General features: G+C 37.7%; 1 protein-coding gene across 5 annotated transcripts in view; it reads left to right on the forward strand.

Moving 5' to 3' along the window:
- The window catches only part of map4k3a (mitogen-activated protein kinase kinase kinase kinase 3a), a 57580-nt gene that overhangs the window by 3059 nt on the left and 40699 nt on the right, over positions 1-13822 (forward strand). For all 5 annotated transcript variants that reach the window (XM_084100237.1, XM_084100235.1, XM_084100236.1 and 2 more), the window contains exon 2: positions 11930-11987. In XM_084100237.1, coding sequence (XP_083956363.1) covers positions 11930-11987 — 58 coding nt within the window. The remainder of the gene's footprint in view (positions 1-11929; positions 11988-13822) is intronic.

Here is a 13822-nt window from a genome sequence, read left to right on the forward strand (position 1 = left end):
GAGTCAATCATGCAGTACTTCATGTCTTGAAAGTTGTGAACAGAATTTGTGTGATAATGCTTTTTTGTGCTTTTTGCAACCGATTTTAATGAATGTAGTGGCATATGAGAATGATGATGGAGAAAAAGGATGGTAAATTACCATATAATGTCCAAATGTTTAAGACTTCTAATGACAGTGATGACAAAGATGGTTAAACTTTCACCCTATATTCTACATGCATGTTACTGATCAAATTGTGAACAGTTCATTATTGGATATGTTTCTTTTTTTTTTCTTCACTTCTTAAATTTTATCATAACTCGATTTTCTGGGGAAAATGTCAGACCTCTTTTTGGTGATATATGCTGCACTTCTCCAGTCATTTCATTCGCTTAAACCCCACCCCTTTCTTACAATCGACCTCAAGCTTGCGTTCAGATCTGCTTCCATCCAATTAACAACCAGCTGATAGAACCAAGTCCCCAACCGCCATTGTTTTCTTTTTCTTTTTCAATAATCCATGTCACTCAGATGTAGCCATATGTCTCAATACGGAAGAATGGAGCTGTCGCTACTTTTGCGTCTTTAGCTAGCAAGCAGCAGCAAGCCTACTTAAAAGGAAAGTTTACCCCAAAATCTTTCTCTTGTCGTTCCAAACATACGAACAGGTATGAACATCGGTGGAACAAAAAATACATTTTGATGAATATAAAACGTTTTTTTGACCATGCAATGAAAATCAACGGTTTCCGAAACAACATTGGACCCCATTGACTTTCATTGTAGGAAAAAAAAAAAGAAGACATTTATCAAAAATATCTTTTGTGTGAAGAAAAGTCATACAGGTTTGGTGAGTAAAAGATGACAGAATTTAAATATTTTTAATATTTGAATATCTTTAATCCTTGACCTGTTTTATTCAAAACAGAGCAGGACATTAGCTTCAGCACGGTTTGCTGATTTAAATACCATACTGTTGTCAACAGGTGTTTTTCCTGGTTGTTTGTCTACTGGGTCTGCCTGTTTTTCGTAACAGTTTGAAATAAATGTAATGCCAGCATGCACCTGATGGATTTTAAAGGGCCTGAAAGCATACAGAGATGTAAAGTATTGATTGAGCAAAAGTAAGCATTGAACAAAAAGCCTACTGCGTCAAGGGTAGGGATATGACTAATTACCCAGTTTAATCAGTATATATTGGCTTTGTGTCAAGCCTTGGTGGGGCTATTTTGATAGTTCTGTGGCTTCCCTGCATTCGAGTGGTTTTGTATTGATTCCATTTTTATGTCTACGGCCTGAGGAATCGGCAGATGGAAAGAAAGCAAAGGGATCCATATGTGTGAGGAAGAAAGCGAGAGTGAGAAACTCATCGGTAAAAGAATAAGTGCGAGTGTAAACTCTGCCCTGAGGTGTAATGCTTTGAGGCAGAATTCATCGCTTCTCTTTCAGGAGGTTGCTGTGGAAAGACGATTGTGGGAGCAAATCTCTCGCTATTCGTACGTGTTTGTGACTTTGTATGTGTTGATTCTTTTTCCTGGCCTCCTGTAGAGACACAAATTCCTTTCTCTCACTGGAAGTTTGGCTTCTCACTGCACGAGTTTGCTCGAAAAGGCCAGGTCAGTCTAAACAGTAGTTCTGCTGAGCTGAATGCAGGTTGATTTCAGTCCAGCCACTAAAATGCATCAGATAGAACAAAAAGGGAGATGTTAGTTCTTGTCAGCAGAACAAAATCTGTTTATTTCTGGACCGAGAGGTTTGATTTCACAACTCTTGCACATGTATCATTTGATGAATCCAGTCCATTTTAGTTTATAGTTTTCCTTCTCAGAGTTTGTGTGAAGTGGAGTGTCTTGTCTTCATAAGGAACATCAATTCCAGGCCTTGCCTGGGTTTGACCTGACTGGTTTAAAGTCACGATTTCACCTTTATTCGGATAATCCCTTTCATCCTTCACACCTAGGAAGTCTTGTGTTCCCCTTAAATCCACTCATCCTGTCATTCCCGATTGCAATAGTCACCTTCAATCACAGATTACACAGGAAGATGGTTCTCCAAGTGTCCTGCATCATGCATTTGTGAAAACATTCTGACTGGATGAAATTCAAGATGATAGAGTTTCCGTGATACGTGTGCCCTATGTGTGCAGAATCGCTGTGCAGCTGATGTGAGGGCATTTCTGAATTGACTTTGTCGGGAAAAAATGATCATTAATTATTCACCTGTTTCAACAACTGGGCACTGCTCCATCCTGTAATACTATAATGCTTCTGAGATTTGTATCGGCTAGTTTAGGGACATGCTCGCAACCTCTGACTTTCAATAGTCCTGACTATTTAAATATACTCTGATAAATAAGATATAGCCTATCTGGAATTAACTGGAACAATCAGCTCTAATATTGATTATCATCATGTGGAAAAGAGTTGAACAATTATTTTATTTAACTGGCTGATACTGGCGATTCACTCTCTCTCGCACTGAGATGTTGAGTCTTTTTCATACATTTGTCGCAGTTTTACTCACAATCTAATGATATTGTGATATATTGATGTCTGTTGAATTGTGGCTTTTGTTATGTTATTGCTATAATTCCATAGATGTCCATTGTAAGTGCATTGCTGTTATATTTTGTTTTTATAAACTTATGAATGAAAATGGATAGGATTTACTGGAGCTTAACTCTGAATATTTTTATTCAAAAGTTTGGGGTAGGTATATTTTTAATGCTTTTGAAAGAAGTCTCTTATGCTCATCCAGACTGCATTTATTTGATCAAAAATCCATTAAAAACAGTGATTTTGTGAAATATTATTACAAGTTAAAATGGCCGTTTTCTATTTTAAAATGTAATTTATTCCTGTAATGGCAAAGCTACGTTTTCAGTCTTCAGTGTCACATGATTCTTCAGAAATCATTCTAATATGCTGATTTGGTGCTCAAGAAATGTTTCTTGTTATTATCATTGTTGAAAACAGTTGTGTTGCTTATTGTCTTGTAGAAACCGTGATACATTTTTTTTTCCAGGATTTTTTGAGTAGAAAGTTCTAAAGAACAGCATTTATTTGAAATAATTGAAATTGAATACAAGTAATTATTTATTTCAAAAATAAACCCAACCCTAAACCTTTGATTGGTAGTGTACTGTATATAATTTTATTTAGGCTTATACTTATAATAATTTGGAGTGTGACGATACACTAAGTTAGCTCATGAGACGATACGATACACGATATCGAGTTCACGAAAACGAGACGACGATATTTTCAAGAAACACTATATTTAAGAAATATTCAATGACAAAATATGACTGGAAAAACTAGTCTGAAAGTCACAAAATGCAAAACAATGCAGTTGATGCAGTCTTTTTATTATATCGTGCAGCTTTAGAAAACTATCTAATAATGCGGTTCATGGAATCTCTTCCATGGAATGTGCCAATTCCGATATTTAATCGAGAAATCGTGACAGCCCTAAACTAATCATTCTGTAATGAATGTCACTTCAGTTCTACTTTCTGAGTATGAATTATCATATGCAATAAAAGACAGAACAATATAATGCAAATGCTGTCAAAGGATTTGCCACAAACTCTACTCAGTCATGCTGATATCGCGAGACAGCTTTTCACCTCAACGAGAAATATTGCCACATTTTAATATCACGTGGAACGAGATCTCGTCACACCCCTAATGATAATAAATAATCATATGTCTAATTTTTTATTATATAATATTAATATAATAGTATAAAAATAGTTTTTTACTTATTTAGTGATATCTATTGGCATTATATCAAATATTTTAGATTTGAACCGAAACAGCAACAGGTATGATTTTGGAAGCGCTTTGCATTGGCCAGTTCCTCTCGTTCAAGTTGTTTTTTTCGTCGTATGAAGGATTTTCGTACCTTTTCTCCCTTGTTTTTGTGACTCATTAGTCGGAGCGAGTCACAGTCCTCAAACCCTCTCCCTGAGGAAACCTTGAAACACCTCGCAGGAGTCTCACAAAAGCTGAGGTCAACGTACTCCAGCCATCACATATTCTTTCTTTCATCACTTTTTGCAGGAAGCAACTGTCAACACCTTTGCTTACTCTCATGTGTTTTATGCCTTCGCGCCTTTTAGAAGTTCACAACATACTGGATTACACAGTCTCTTTTAATAGAACGTCCTTGCCATCTAGCCTACTTTTGAGCGACCCCGAGATCTCTGCACATTCACAATCTGAAAACTAAAGCAGTTTCAACCTCGCCGCAACCTTTCAATGAGTAAGCAGAAATATAGATCTGCATGACAGAGTGATCCACTGTCCTACAAGTGCGTCCGAGGAGAGAAATTGTATTCTCCCTTTGTGAGTGTGAGCGACTGACATTCTACCTTTGTTTGGACAACAACGTGATTTACTTAATTATCTTTGGCGTTTGGTAGCGGATTTAGAGTTAGTCTTATTAGACAGTTAATCGACCGTGTTGTAGTAACGATTCATAAACTGTGTTGTTGGTGGGAGACTCAGAGGAGGCGGTCGTCTCAGTTTTACTGTGTACATAATCACGTTTTTGCAAGCCCAGGCACGCTCCTGTCGGCGCGCACTAGAATTCTTGATGCATTATGTACTCTGCGTTTAACTGCAATACAGCATGAATAATGAATTCGATGAAATGTTTGATAACACCAGCGCAGGAAAGACATTAGAGAGGAAAACGAGTTGTTTATCAGAGGTCAGTGCCGCATTGGCACAGTAAATTGTTAATACAAGGCATCAAATTTGCCAGGCATTGCAGAAAATGATTGGCCTAGATTCGGCTGGTCGGGGGCCAAGCTTGCAGTGATTTATCCACCTCTCTGTAATTACCTGACATGGCAGCTCGAAGCCCCACTGTGTTCTGCACCTGTTCAGGTGGAGCGCTTGGCTGTTGCTCCGCGCCTTAGCGGACATAGGAGAGTGTGTGCGCGTGTGTTTGAAGTCAAAGGGTTACGCGCTAGGAGGCTGAGTTTTAAATTTATGCAATGGTTGTGTGTTTTTGTTAGTTAAAGGGATAGTTCACCCAAAAATGAAAATTCTGTCAGTAATTACTCCCCCTCATGTCATTCCATAAGATTTTCGTTCATCTTTGGAACACAAATGAAGATATTTTTAATGAAATCTGAGAGATTTCTGTCCCTCCATTGAAAGTCTTTTCACTCAAAACTCCAAAACATTCATAAAGAGATCATAAAATAAAAAATCGAGCAATTTAATCCAAGACTTCTGAAGATCACTATATATGATGAACAGATTTTATTAGGATTTTATTCACATATAAACATTGATCAGCGAACGAAAATAGCACTCAAATATGGTAAACAGAAGCTCAAGCATGCTTGCTTATATCGGTGAATCCGATATAACAAAACTGATACCCGATTAGGCCATCCTTAAAAATATTTTGGTTTGCAGTAACAGCAAAAAAAATGAAAAAAAAGTCGGTAGGTAGGTCTATATTTTTATATATATATATAAAAAAAAATGTATAAGTTTTTTTTTTTTTTGCGGATATAAATCCGATCTTCAATTCCCGCTATATGCAGATTTGAGTGCACGTCACCGAAAGCAACAGTTATGAGATACATTATTTTATTGATCATCAGCTAAAATTTCTGAATCAAAGCCCGCAATAAGAGAAAGCGGAAACAGCCCTGGTAAGATCATTTCGTTTCTTTACATTTAATGAAGATGATTGTGTGTTAAGCGTCTGCGACTTACTTTCACTTTGATTTGCGATAGCACGTTGATGCTCAGCTTCTCATCTGCGGCGATACGTGTTGCAGTAGCGTCGTCATATCTGACTAAAACATGACATATAGCCTATAACACGCTCTCATATGTTTATTTTTTAATAAACCATATTCAACAACATATAAAAATGAAATAATCTTTAGAGTAAAGCCGCAGCCATCATTACCAAGCGCGAACCATTGACAGTGAATGAAACGAAGCGAACTCAGCCTACAGGCCGTAGTGTGACATGCGTTAACCAATGGTGTAAACATAATCATAGATGACGCGCCACAGGTTTTTATTTAAAAGAAAGAACGTAGCTTATGTTTGTATGTAGGTCTAGGCAATTTATATTCACAATACTTAATAACTAATATTATTTTATTGCATTTGTATTAGTTGTTTGAAGAGTTAAAAAAAAAAATCGGTCGGTCTTAACGCATTTTACAACCGGCAAGTCGGTCGGACTAAAAGGGGAAAAAAATAAATAATTGGGTCGGTACTAAATTGACAGGGTTGGTCGGGTTACGGTACACAAGAATATTTTTAAGGATGGCCTTATGGTAAAAGTGCCAAAATATCGGTTAAACCGATTATCGGTCAATCACTAATTATCATCCCTCATTTTCATCCCCAAAAAAACAACAACAAAAATCATGATTAGATATTAATAACATGGAAATTTTCCTTTAAAATCATGTCAGAATATTATTTACATTTTGTGGCTATACTTTTGAAACTGAGCATTTTAATGTTTACGAATTGATCCCATTCACTTTCTTTGTAAGTGCCTCATGTTAATCTAGAGTTTTGCTTTATTTTAAGAAAAGCAGGACTGAGTCAAAATCATTTTTATTGTAATCAATATTAGGTGCTGTTGATTGAGCCTAACTTGTACTGAACCCAGACTATTCCTTTAACCCGCACTGTTGTACCTCAACGCATTATCGCAATCCTAAACTTTTCTGAAAGCATAAAGAGGTGTAAAAAGTCAAAGTGGTGGTCAGGATGAATCACAATTTTTTTTTTTTATCCCACAATGTCATCAGATCCGGTTATGTTGTTGTTGGTTGGTTCCCACGATCCTTGACTTTCACCTTTCTTGGGCCGGTGGTGGGCTCATTATAAAGGATCATTAACACATCATTTTAAACCACACCAGACAATATGATTTGCCTGATTGCAAGGCGAGGTATTGACCGCTGGGCCTGGATGCTTGATGAAGCTATTGATCAGCACTAATCTGCAACCCTCCACCATGTAGACACAAGCAGATTATCCTGGAAAGGAATTATACTTTGCATTTCACACAGATTTTTTTTTTTGCTTATTAATTACGATTTGGCCTAATTAAAAAAAAAAAAAAATCAATGTCCAGCTTGTGAGTCATGATATGTAATTTAAACCAAAAAAGAAATATTATGCATGGGAAAAGTGCAACTGTGAACATTTTTCATTTTGACTTCAACCGAAAGATGAAAGTTGTTTGTTTCTGGATTATGAATTCTTTAATTATACATTTTGCTGTGTGGTTTTGCACTGATGAGTCAAAGCAGGGATTTGATGTAATATGTTGATATTGCACAACATTTCATGGTTTTCGTACATCGGTGTGACACACACCATCCGCTCTGTGTTTATAGTCGAGGTTCGATTTCAGCACCTCATATCTTTGAGCTGAAAGGATTCAGCATGTGGGCTTCTTTCAAAGCTGTTCGCAACAGGAATTTGAATATACGGCGGAGAATCATCAGCCTTCTGGAGGGGAGCTTTCAGTTGTGTTTTAACTTTTCTGACATGCACCTCAGAGTGAATTCGCACACGATCCCGGCAAAGCTGTATCGCTCTTGACATCTTCGCATTAGTTACCCGGGATGCCTCTATGTTTTGCATCATCCTTTTCAGATCATATCACTCTGCTGCTGATGTTTTTCTGACTTGTTTTCGATAAGCAAAATCTCTTTGAAAGATATTGATTATTAGCATGCATTAGAATTCTTCGCTCGTTCCATTTGTTGACTGCAACTGTCAAGTTAAGGCCTCAATAAATGTAAGTAATTAAAGAATGTTATATGAAAAATTATGTTGATCAATAAGGAAGTGCAAAACAACTCAGTCAACTAGTCATGAGTTTCCAGAATGATTAGTTGACTAATCCGTCTTAAGGAGGTCCTGCATAATTAGTCGTTTGGGTTTGCCTGACCTAAAGGTGTTTCTTGCATTAGTACATTAAGTCGTGCTCTTTCGTTCACTCTTTCGCCCCGAATGGAAGTGTCTCGAGATGTTTTTTTAAAAGTTGGACTTGACAAAAACAATGCTTGTAGCGAGACGTTCAAAAAAGTGTTGTGTTTGTATTTCAATATAATCTTGCATTAAATGGGCATCTTTGACCATGGCAACTGTCTCTGTTTTTCAGCATTTTCAACTAGAATGCTGTGTTTTCCATGCAATGCCAAATACAAAATTTAACATCTCTGCATTTTTCTATTGCTATTCGATTACAGCAAAACTCATAATCATGATTATTTTGGTCAATATTGAAATCGCTATAATTTAACACCATTAGTTGTGGGTGATATGATTAAAATCTTATTTCACAATATGAGTAAGTTTAGATTAATTCTAATTATAAAAGTAAGTTTTGCAATTTCACAATTATTTATACCAATTCGATTCTTCAGCAAAAACTAAAACTAGGTTAACTAAAAAGTCCTCAAATTGTTAATAAAGACAGTAAGAACAAAAAATGGAAGGAAATACAAATACAATAGAACAAAGATGGAACAAATCCGTATGGGCAACAGTGTCTCTTTCACGGCTTAATGCGCTTTTAATAACTTTTAATATCAAGCACGTCCCGCAGGTTAGTAACGGGAAACTGCATTTTGCGACAGTCACTGATCTAGCTGATAAACATTTCACCAGAGAAACATTTTCATAGTTTCTATTAGGCTGCACAATATTACAAAAAAACTGGCATTGCGATATTTAGTTTTTCTTCAATACATATTGCAATATGACTGGAATAGCTCTGTTTGAAAAGAATGAATCATTCTAGAATAATAGGGATTTTGTAGGGGAGTGAATCCGCATAGAAAACATGACAAATTCACAAGCATTCGCACCGGCACCTGCCATTTTTAAACAGCTGTGTAAACACACAGTTTATAGCCTACATATTTACTCCACAATCTAACTCCACGAACAGGGAGAACAGCGATAGATGGACCGACGCCGAAGTCTAGACACTTCTCAACCTTTCCGTTGAGGAAATCCAACACGACTTTGAAGAGACCACCAAGCCTAACATGATTATGTATTTCTGCTCAGCTGGAGATATTGGGCATCAACAACACGACAAATGCTATAATACTTTTTCATATAGTTTACTTTCTTTATAATAACATATTAGATAGCACTGTTAAACCGATCTTAAACTAATGAAGAGAGTTCTCAGCGTTGTCAAAATATAAGTCCCACACAACAACCAGAGCAGCAGGACGTAAGTGACGACTTGTGTCACTTCAGAGTTCCTACTGGCGGTGCGAATGCTACCAGAAAAATTGCCCTAGGGGAAAATGTTGTTCTCTGGGGACCACCCTGGTGGCTAGTTCCTATAACTGAGGTCCCACAACTACTCGGTGTGAAAGCCCCTAGAACGAAACCACACTGCTGGCGCTGTGACGGAAAGGAAGGTGCTTAAAGAAGACAATAGAGCTCGGGCGTAGACGTTATGGAATGATGCATTGTGGGTAACGGCGGCCATTTTAGAGGCAACGCAGAAGCGTTCGGAATAAAGTAATAGCGTAGCCGACCGGTCTCCACCGGCACCGAGAAAGAAAGAGAAAAAGTTATGGGCCGTGACAAAAAAAGTTGGCTATACCGTATACTGACAAACTTAATAATGAAGCCAAACAACGCTACTTAAAAAACAAATTAGATTATAGGCGAATCGATCCCTATGAATAAAGTCTGGAGTAGGCTAATACCAAGCCTCAGTTTTGAGTGATATTTTCCCTGATATTTTCCTACCTGGTCTGTGGAGTGAGCGCTTACACCTCCGATCCAGAGCCGGATTTACAATTTCCTGTGCCCTCGGCAACAACATTCACACACACATTTTAATTGTTTAATAAACAAATGGGTTTTTTTTGTCACAGTCGGCTGCAAAGATGAGGTTGACGATGCTGATTGGCGATCTTCGCTGTAAGTTAAGTGAACGTGCCAGAGAGAAATGCAAATTGCATACGGATTAACTTACATAAGCAGAGAGCTGTCTGTTTTCTTTCATTTTGAATTGTTTGTTTAAAAGTAGACACTTTTAGAAAAGTAGAAACTTGTCACTGGAGGCTCACTTGCAGTTCACAAATGGATGAGTGCAAGATCTGCAGATCTACAAAGTAAACGCGGAGAAAACAATCGTTCGCACCGTGAACCAAGCATCAGTGGTGACACACACACACACTTGTCAGATTCTGTGAGCTACGAAGCTTGTCTATGTGGGTTTGTTACACTTCAGGAGTTATTTATTATACGTGAAATAATCCACTGTTTTCATCCGGTTGACGACCAGCGGCGACCCAAGCCATATAGGGAAAACTAATATGATTTATGAGGCGTTTGCCCTGTCGATCATGAGACCGATTACAGCAGTTCACAATACAGCAATACTGAACCATTTTCCAAAAAATAACCTAAATTAATGACCAAATGATCAACGTTACCTACTGCCTACTATACGCTACTATACAGTACATCTACTTCCGTACCGTGATTCCCACAATGCATTGCGGCGTGATGCAACGATCCCGAGCTCTATAAAAACAAATAAAAAAATGTATTTGAAAATAAAATGACTAATAAGAATATATTCCGTGGTGTGAAAGGCCTCAAACACGCCCATTTGAATAAATAAGTTGGCATGAAATGGAATTTCACCATATCTATTTTCTAAATGCATGTTATTGATCTTATAGTGAACGATTCATCCATGCATTTGTTTCATTTTATACGACGTACTTCACAATACGGAAGAAAAGATCTGTCGCTACTTTCTGTTCAAAGATGTTTTCCAAAGGGTTTTACAGTGAAAACTTTTTTTCACTGTAAAGCGACAGTGAGCGACTTTTTTTTGGATATTTATATATGGTCAGTGGTTGAAAACTTCTACTCCCTGCAGCCCAAACAAACTGTCAGTGAAAATGTAGACTCTTTAATTTGACATTTTGTCATTCCTGATGCTTTTTTCACACAGATTTTTCTATCAAAGTGCACTTCATTAGTGTATTGTTACTATGGGACGTCGTCAGCCGTGTTCTGCCCGGTAATACTCGGCTCAGTCGCCCCCCCCCCCCCCCCCCCCCCCTGTTTTCACTGCTGCCAACGCCTAGCTGTCAGATCTCACGCTGTTGCTAAGAGAGGGGAAAAGAAATACTTTGACCACTTCGCTGATGACATCTTAATTGAATCCAGGCTAATTTTGTCTAATGTTTTTCCTGCTGCCACATCGTGATTAAATAATGTCATGATGGACTGAACAACAAATTTTTTTTGTAGCCAAAATGAGTCTGTCCATTGGTGTGGATATTGAGGATGTCAAATTTTCCCCCCTCTTGATCAGTAAAGCAGTCGTTGTTTGTATTTAGTTTTTAAAGGTGATGAAACTCTCACTTGAATCATGAAATACATGAGCCTCTGCCCATGTGACTATACAGATTTGCGTCAGGCGGATAAATTAACATTCTGCTCTACGAGCACTGATCAGCGGTCTTTTCAAAACAGCAAGAAAATGCATAAGTATGCACAGTCCATATTGACACAATGCTAATGCAGTATGCATCCATTCGATTGCATGTTAACCCTATTTAAACCTACAATTTAGTTACAGGTATTATTGACAATTAAACTATTGAATATCAATGCTAATGGAAGGCTTTAAGCTTATTCTTACCCAATACCTGATTTGCAGAACCACATGCTAATCATAATTTTATGATGCTTTTAGCCACTCATTTTTCAATGTTTAAATTCATTCTGCAGAATTTTTAAGATTTTCCCCAAAAAATGCAAAAGAAGTCTGCAAAATCAGGGCCTGCTGATTGCTCTGATCACATCTGAAGTCTTTCAGGCTTAATAGTAGTTATTAACATTGAGACGTCTGTTGAATAAGTGCTGTTGTTGTTCTCTTTCAGGCTCGTAATGTCACTACAGGAGAGCTGGCTGCTATCAAGGTCATTAAACTGGAGCCAGGTAAGAAAATCTCTTCCCTTTCAGACGAAACCGATTTTGTTCTCGTCTGGTGTCTGTTCTGTGATCTATTATCATATTCTCTCTCCATACACTCCTAGGCAGACTATTTTAATTCATTTAGGGCAGTTAAAGTACCTAGGTACCTAAGTACCTAATTATGATTTCCCCCCCCCAAAGAATAGACTAATACTTGTGAAAAATCTTAAATATTAATTAAAAAATCTGGGGTCTTTAGGGGGTCTTCAAGCAGATTCCCATGGTGTACTTGACATTTCTAGTTACTGATGAGGCTGTAGGGGTACATAAGACAAAAGAGGTTGGGAAGCATTAATCTAGGAGCTGGTATGGTGAAGTAGCTAATGTTTAGGATTGGTGTGCAGAAATTTGTAGGCTTGAACCCTATGTGGAGTGAACTATGAGCTTTCACCAAGTGTCCTTGAGCAGGGCACTTAACCGCTTAGAAGGTTATTGTAAGGGGACATTACCTGTAGTAAATGTACTATACGTCACTTTGGATAAAAGCATTTGCTAAATGACCTCTTACTTCCTTACTAAATGACCTCTTACTTCCTTACTAAATGAGGGGAAAAAACAAGAACTTTGCACTCAGTCAATAAAGTCCTTTGGAACATTCATTCTGTTTCTTCCTTGTCCATCTTGTTTACTTTTTTCATGCAAATCAAATATTTGAACAAGTAAAAAAAAAAAAAGTAATACAAAAGTGCTGTAGACCCATCATGTTTCAAAGTTAGGATACCATCCTCTGTGTCCAGATGTACAATGGAGGTTTCACGCTCTGATCAAGCTAAACCCAGATTATTTATGTCAGTGAAAAAGCTTTTGATATAAAACCCAGACCAAAGCAGGAGATGACATCAAATGGGGTCTGGGGTTTCATACGGTTTGACAATATTGAATATCATTGTCACAGTAAAGGATGTACCCGTTTTATCCACCAGCCACCTGGATTGAACCTGGATTGATGAATGACATTTTCTTGCCTTAAGGAAACCAGTCAAGTGCGTCTTTCATTTAGATTTTATAGCGATTCTCTTTGTGTTCTGTTTTGCTGTGCCAGCAGTAACTGCAGGAACAATAGCAGACCTCAAACCTTTTTTTTGCTGGTTTGAGATAAAACCCACAGCCTTCTCCTTCCAATGGCTTAACTTCCCCAGCATGTTCTTTAAAAAAAAAAAAATGTCCAGTTAAAGTTTCACTTTGTGAAATTAAAGTACAAACTACAACTGGTAACCAAAGTTTGTTGTGTGTCCATACCTTTATGCAGCACCTTGGTTGGTTGGTAATGGTGGTTCACCCCACATTTTTTATGATACTAAACCTATAGGCCTGTTTGTTTTGCAATGAGAACGATTAAGCTACTTGGTTTAAACATTGACTAAGAATTCAGTAGCCACTCACATTCATAGATGCAGATGCACACAGTGTATTAGTCAGCTTTCAGCCTCCATAATTACTACATGCCTTTCATACCAGAGACGAGAGAGAATGAGAGGAGAATGGGGGTTTCTGGAGGCCCTGCGCTTTGCTTTCTCGGCTGTAGTTCGAGATAAGCGAGGGTTTGCATGTGTTTGTGTGGCTTTTCGATGCCCCTGTTGTAATAGGATGCATTGCCGTGCCAGATATCTGTTAAGCGGGGTTTCATATGTAAGGGCTAGATTTAGTCTGAGTGTTTTAGAAACACCTGCTCAGGCTTGTGCCCAAGCTGTTAGTTTTGAACGGGCGGGAAATATATCGTAAACAAATTGCAAATATTATTGAAGAGTATGGAAAAATGACCATTAACTTTTAAAAGTTGACTGATACATGCTGCTGGA

Source organism: Abramis brama (genome assembly GCF_963993115.1).
Source record: "Abramis brama genome assembly, chromosome: 23".
Lineage (NCBI taxonomy): Eukaryota > Metazoa > Chordata > Actinopteri > Cypriniformes > Leuciscidae > Abramis > Abramis brama.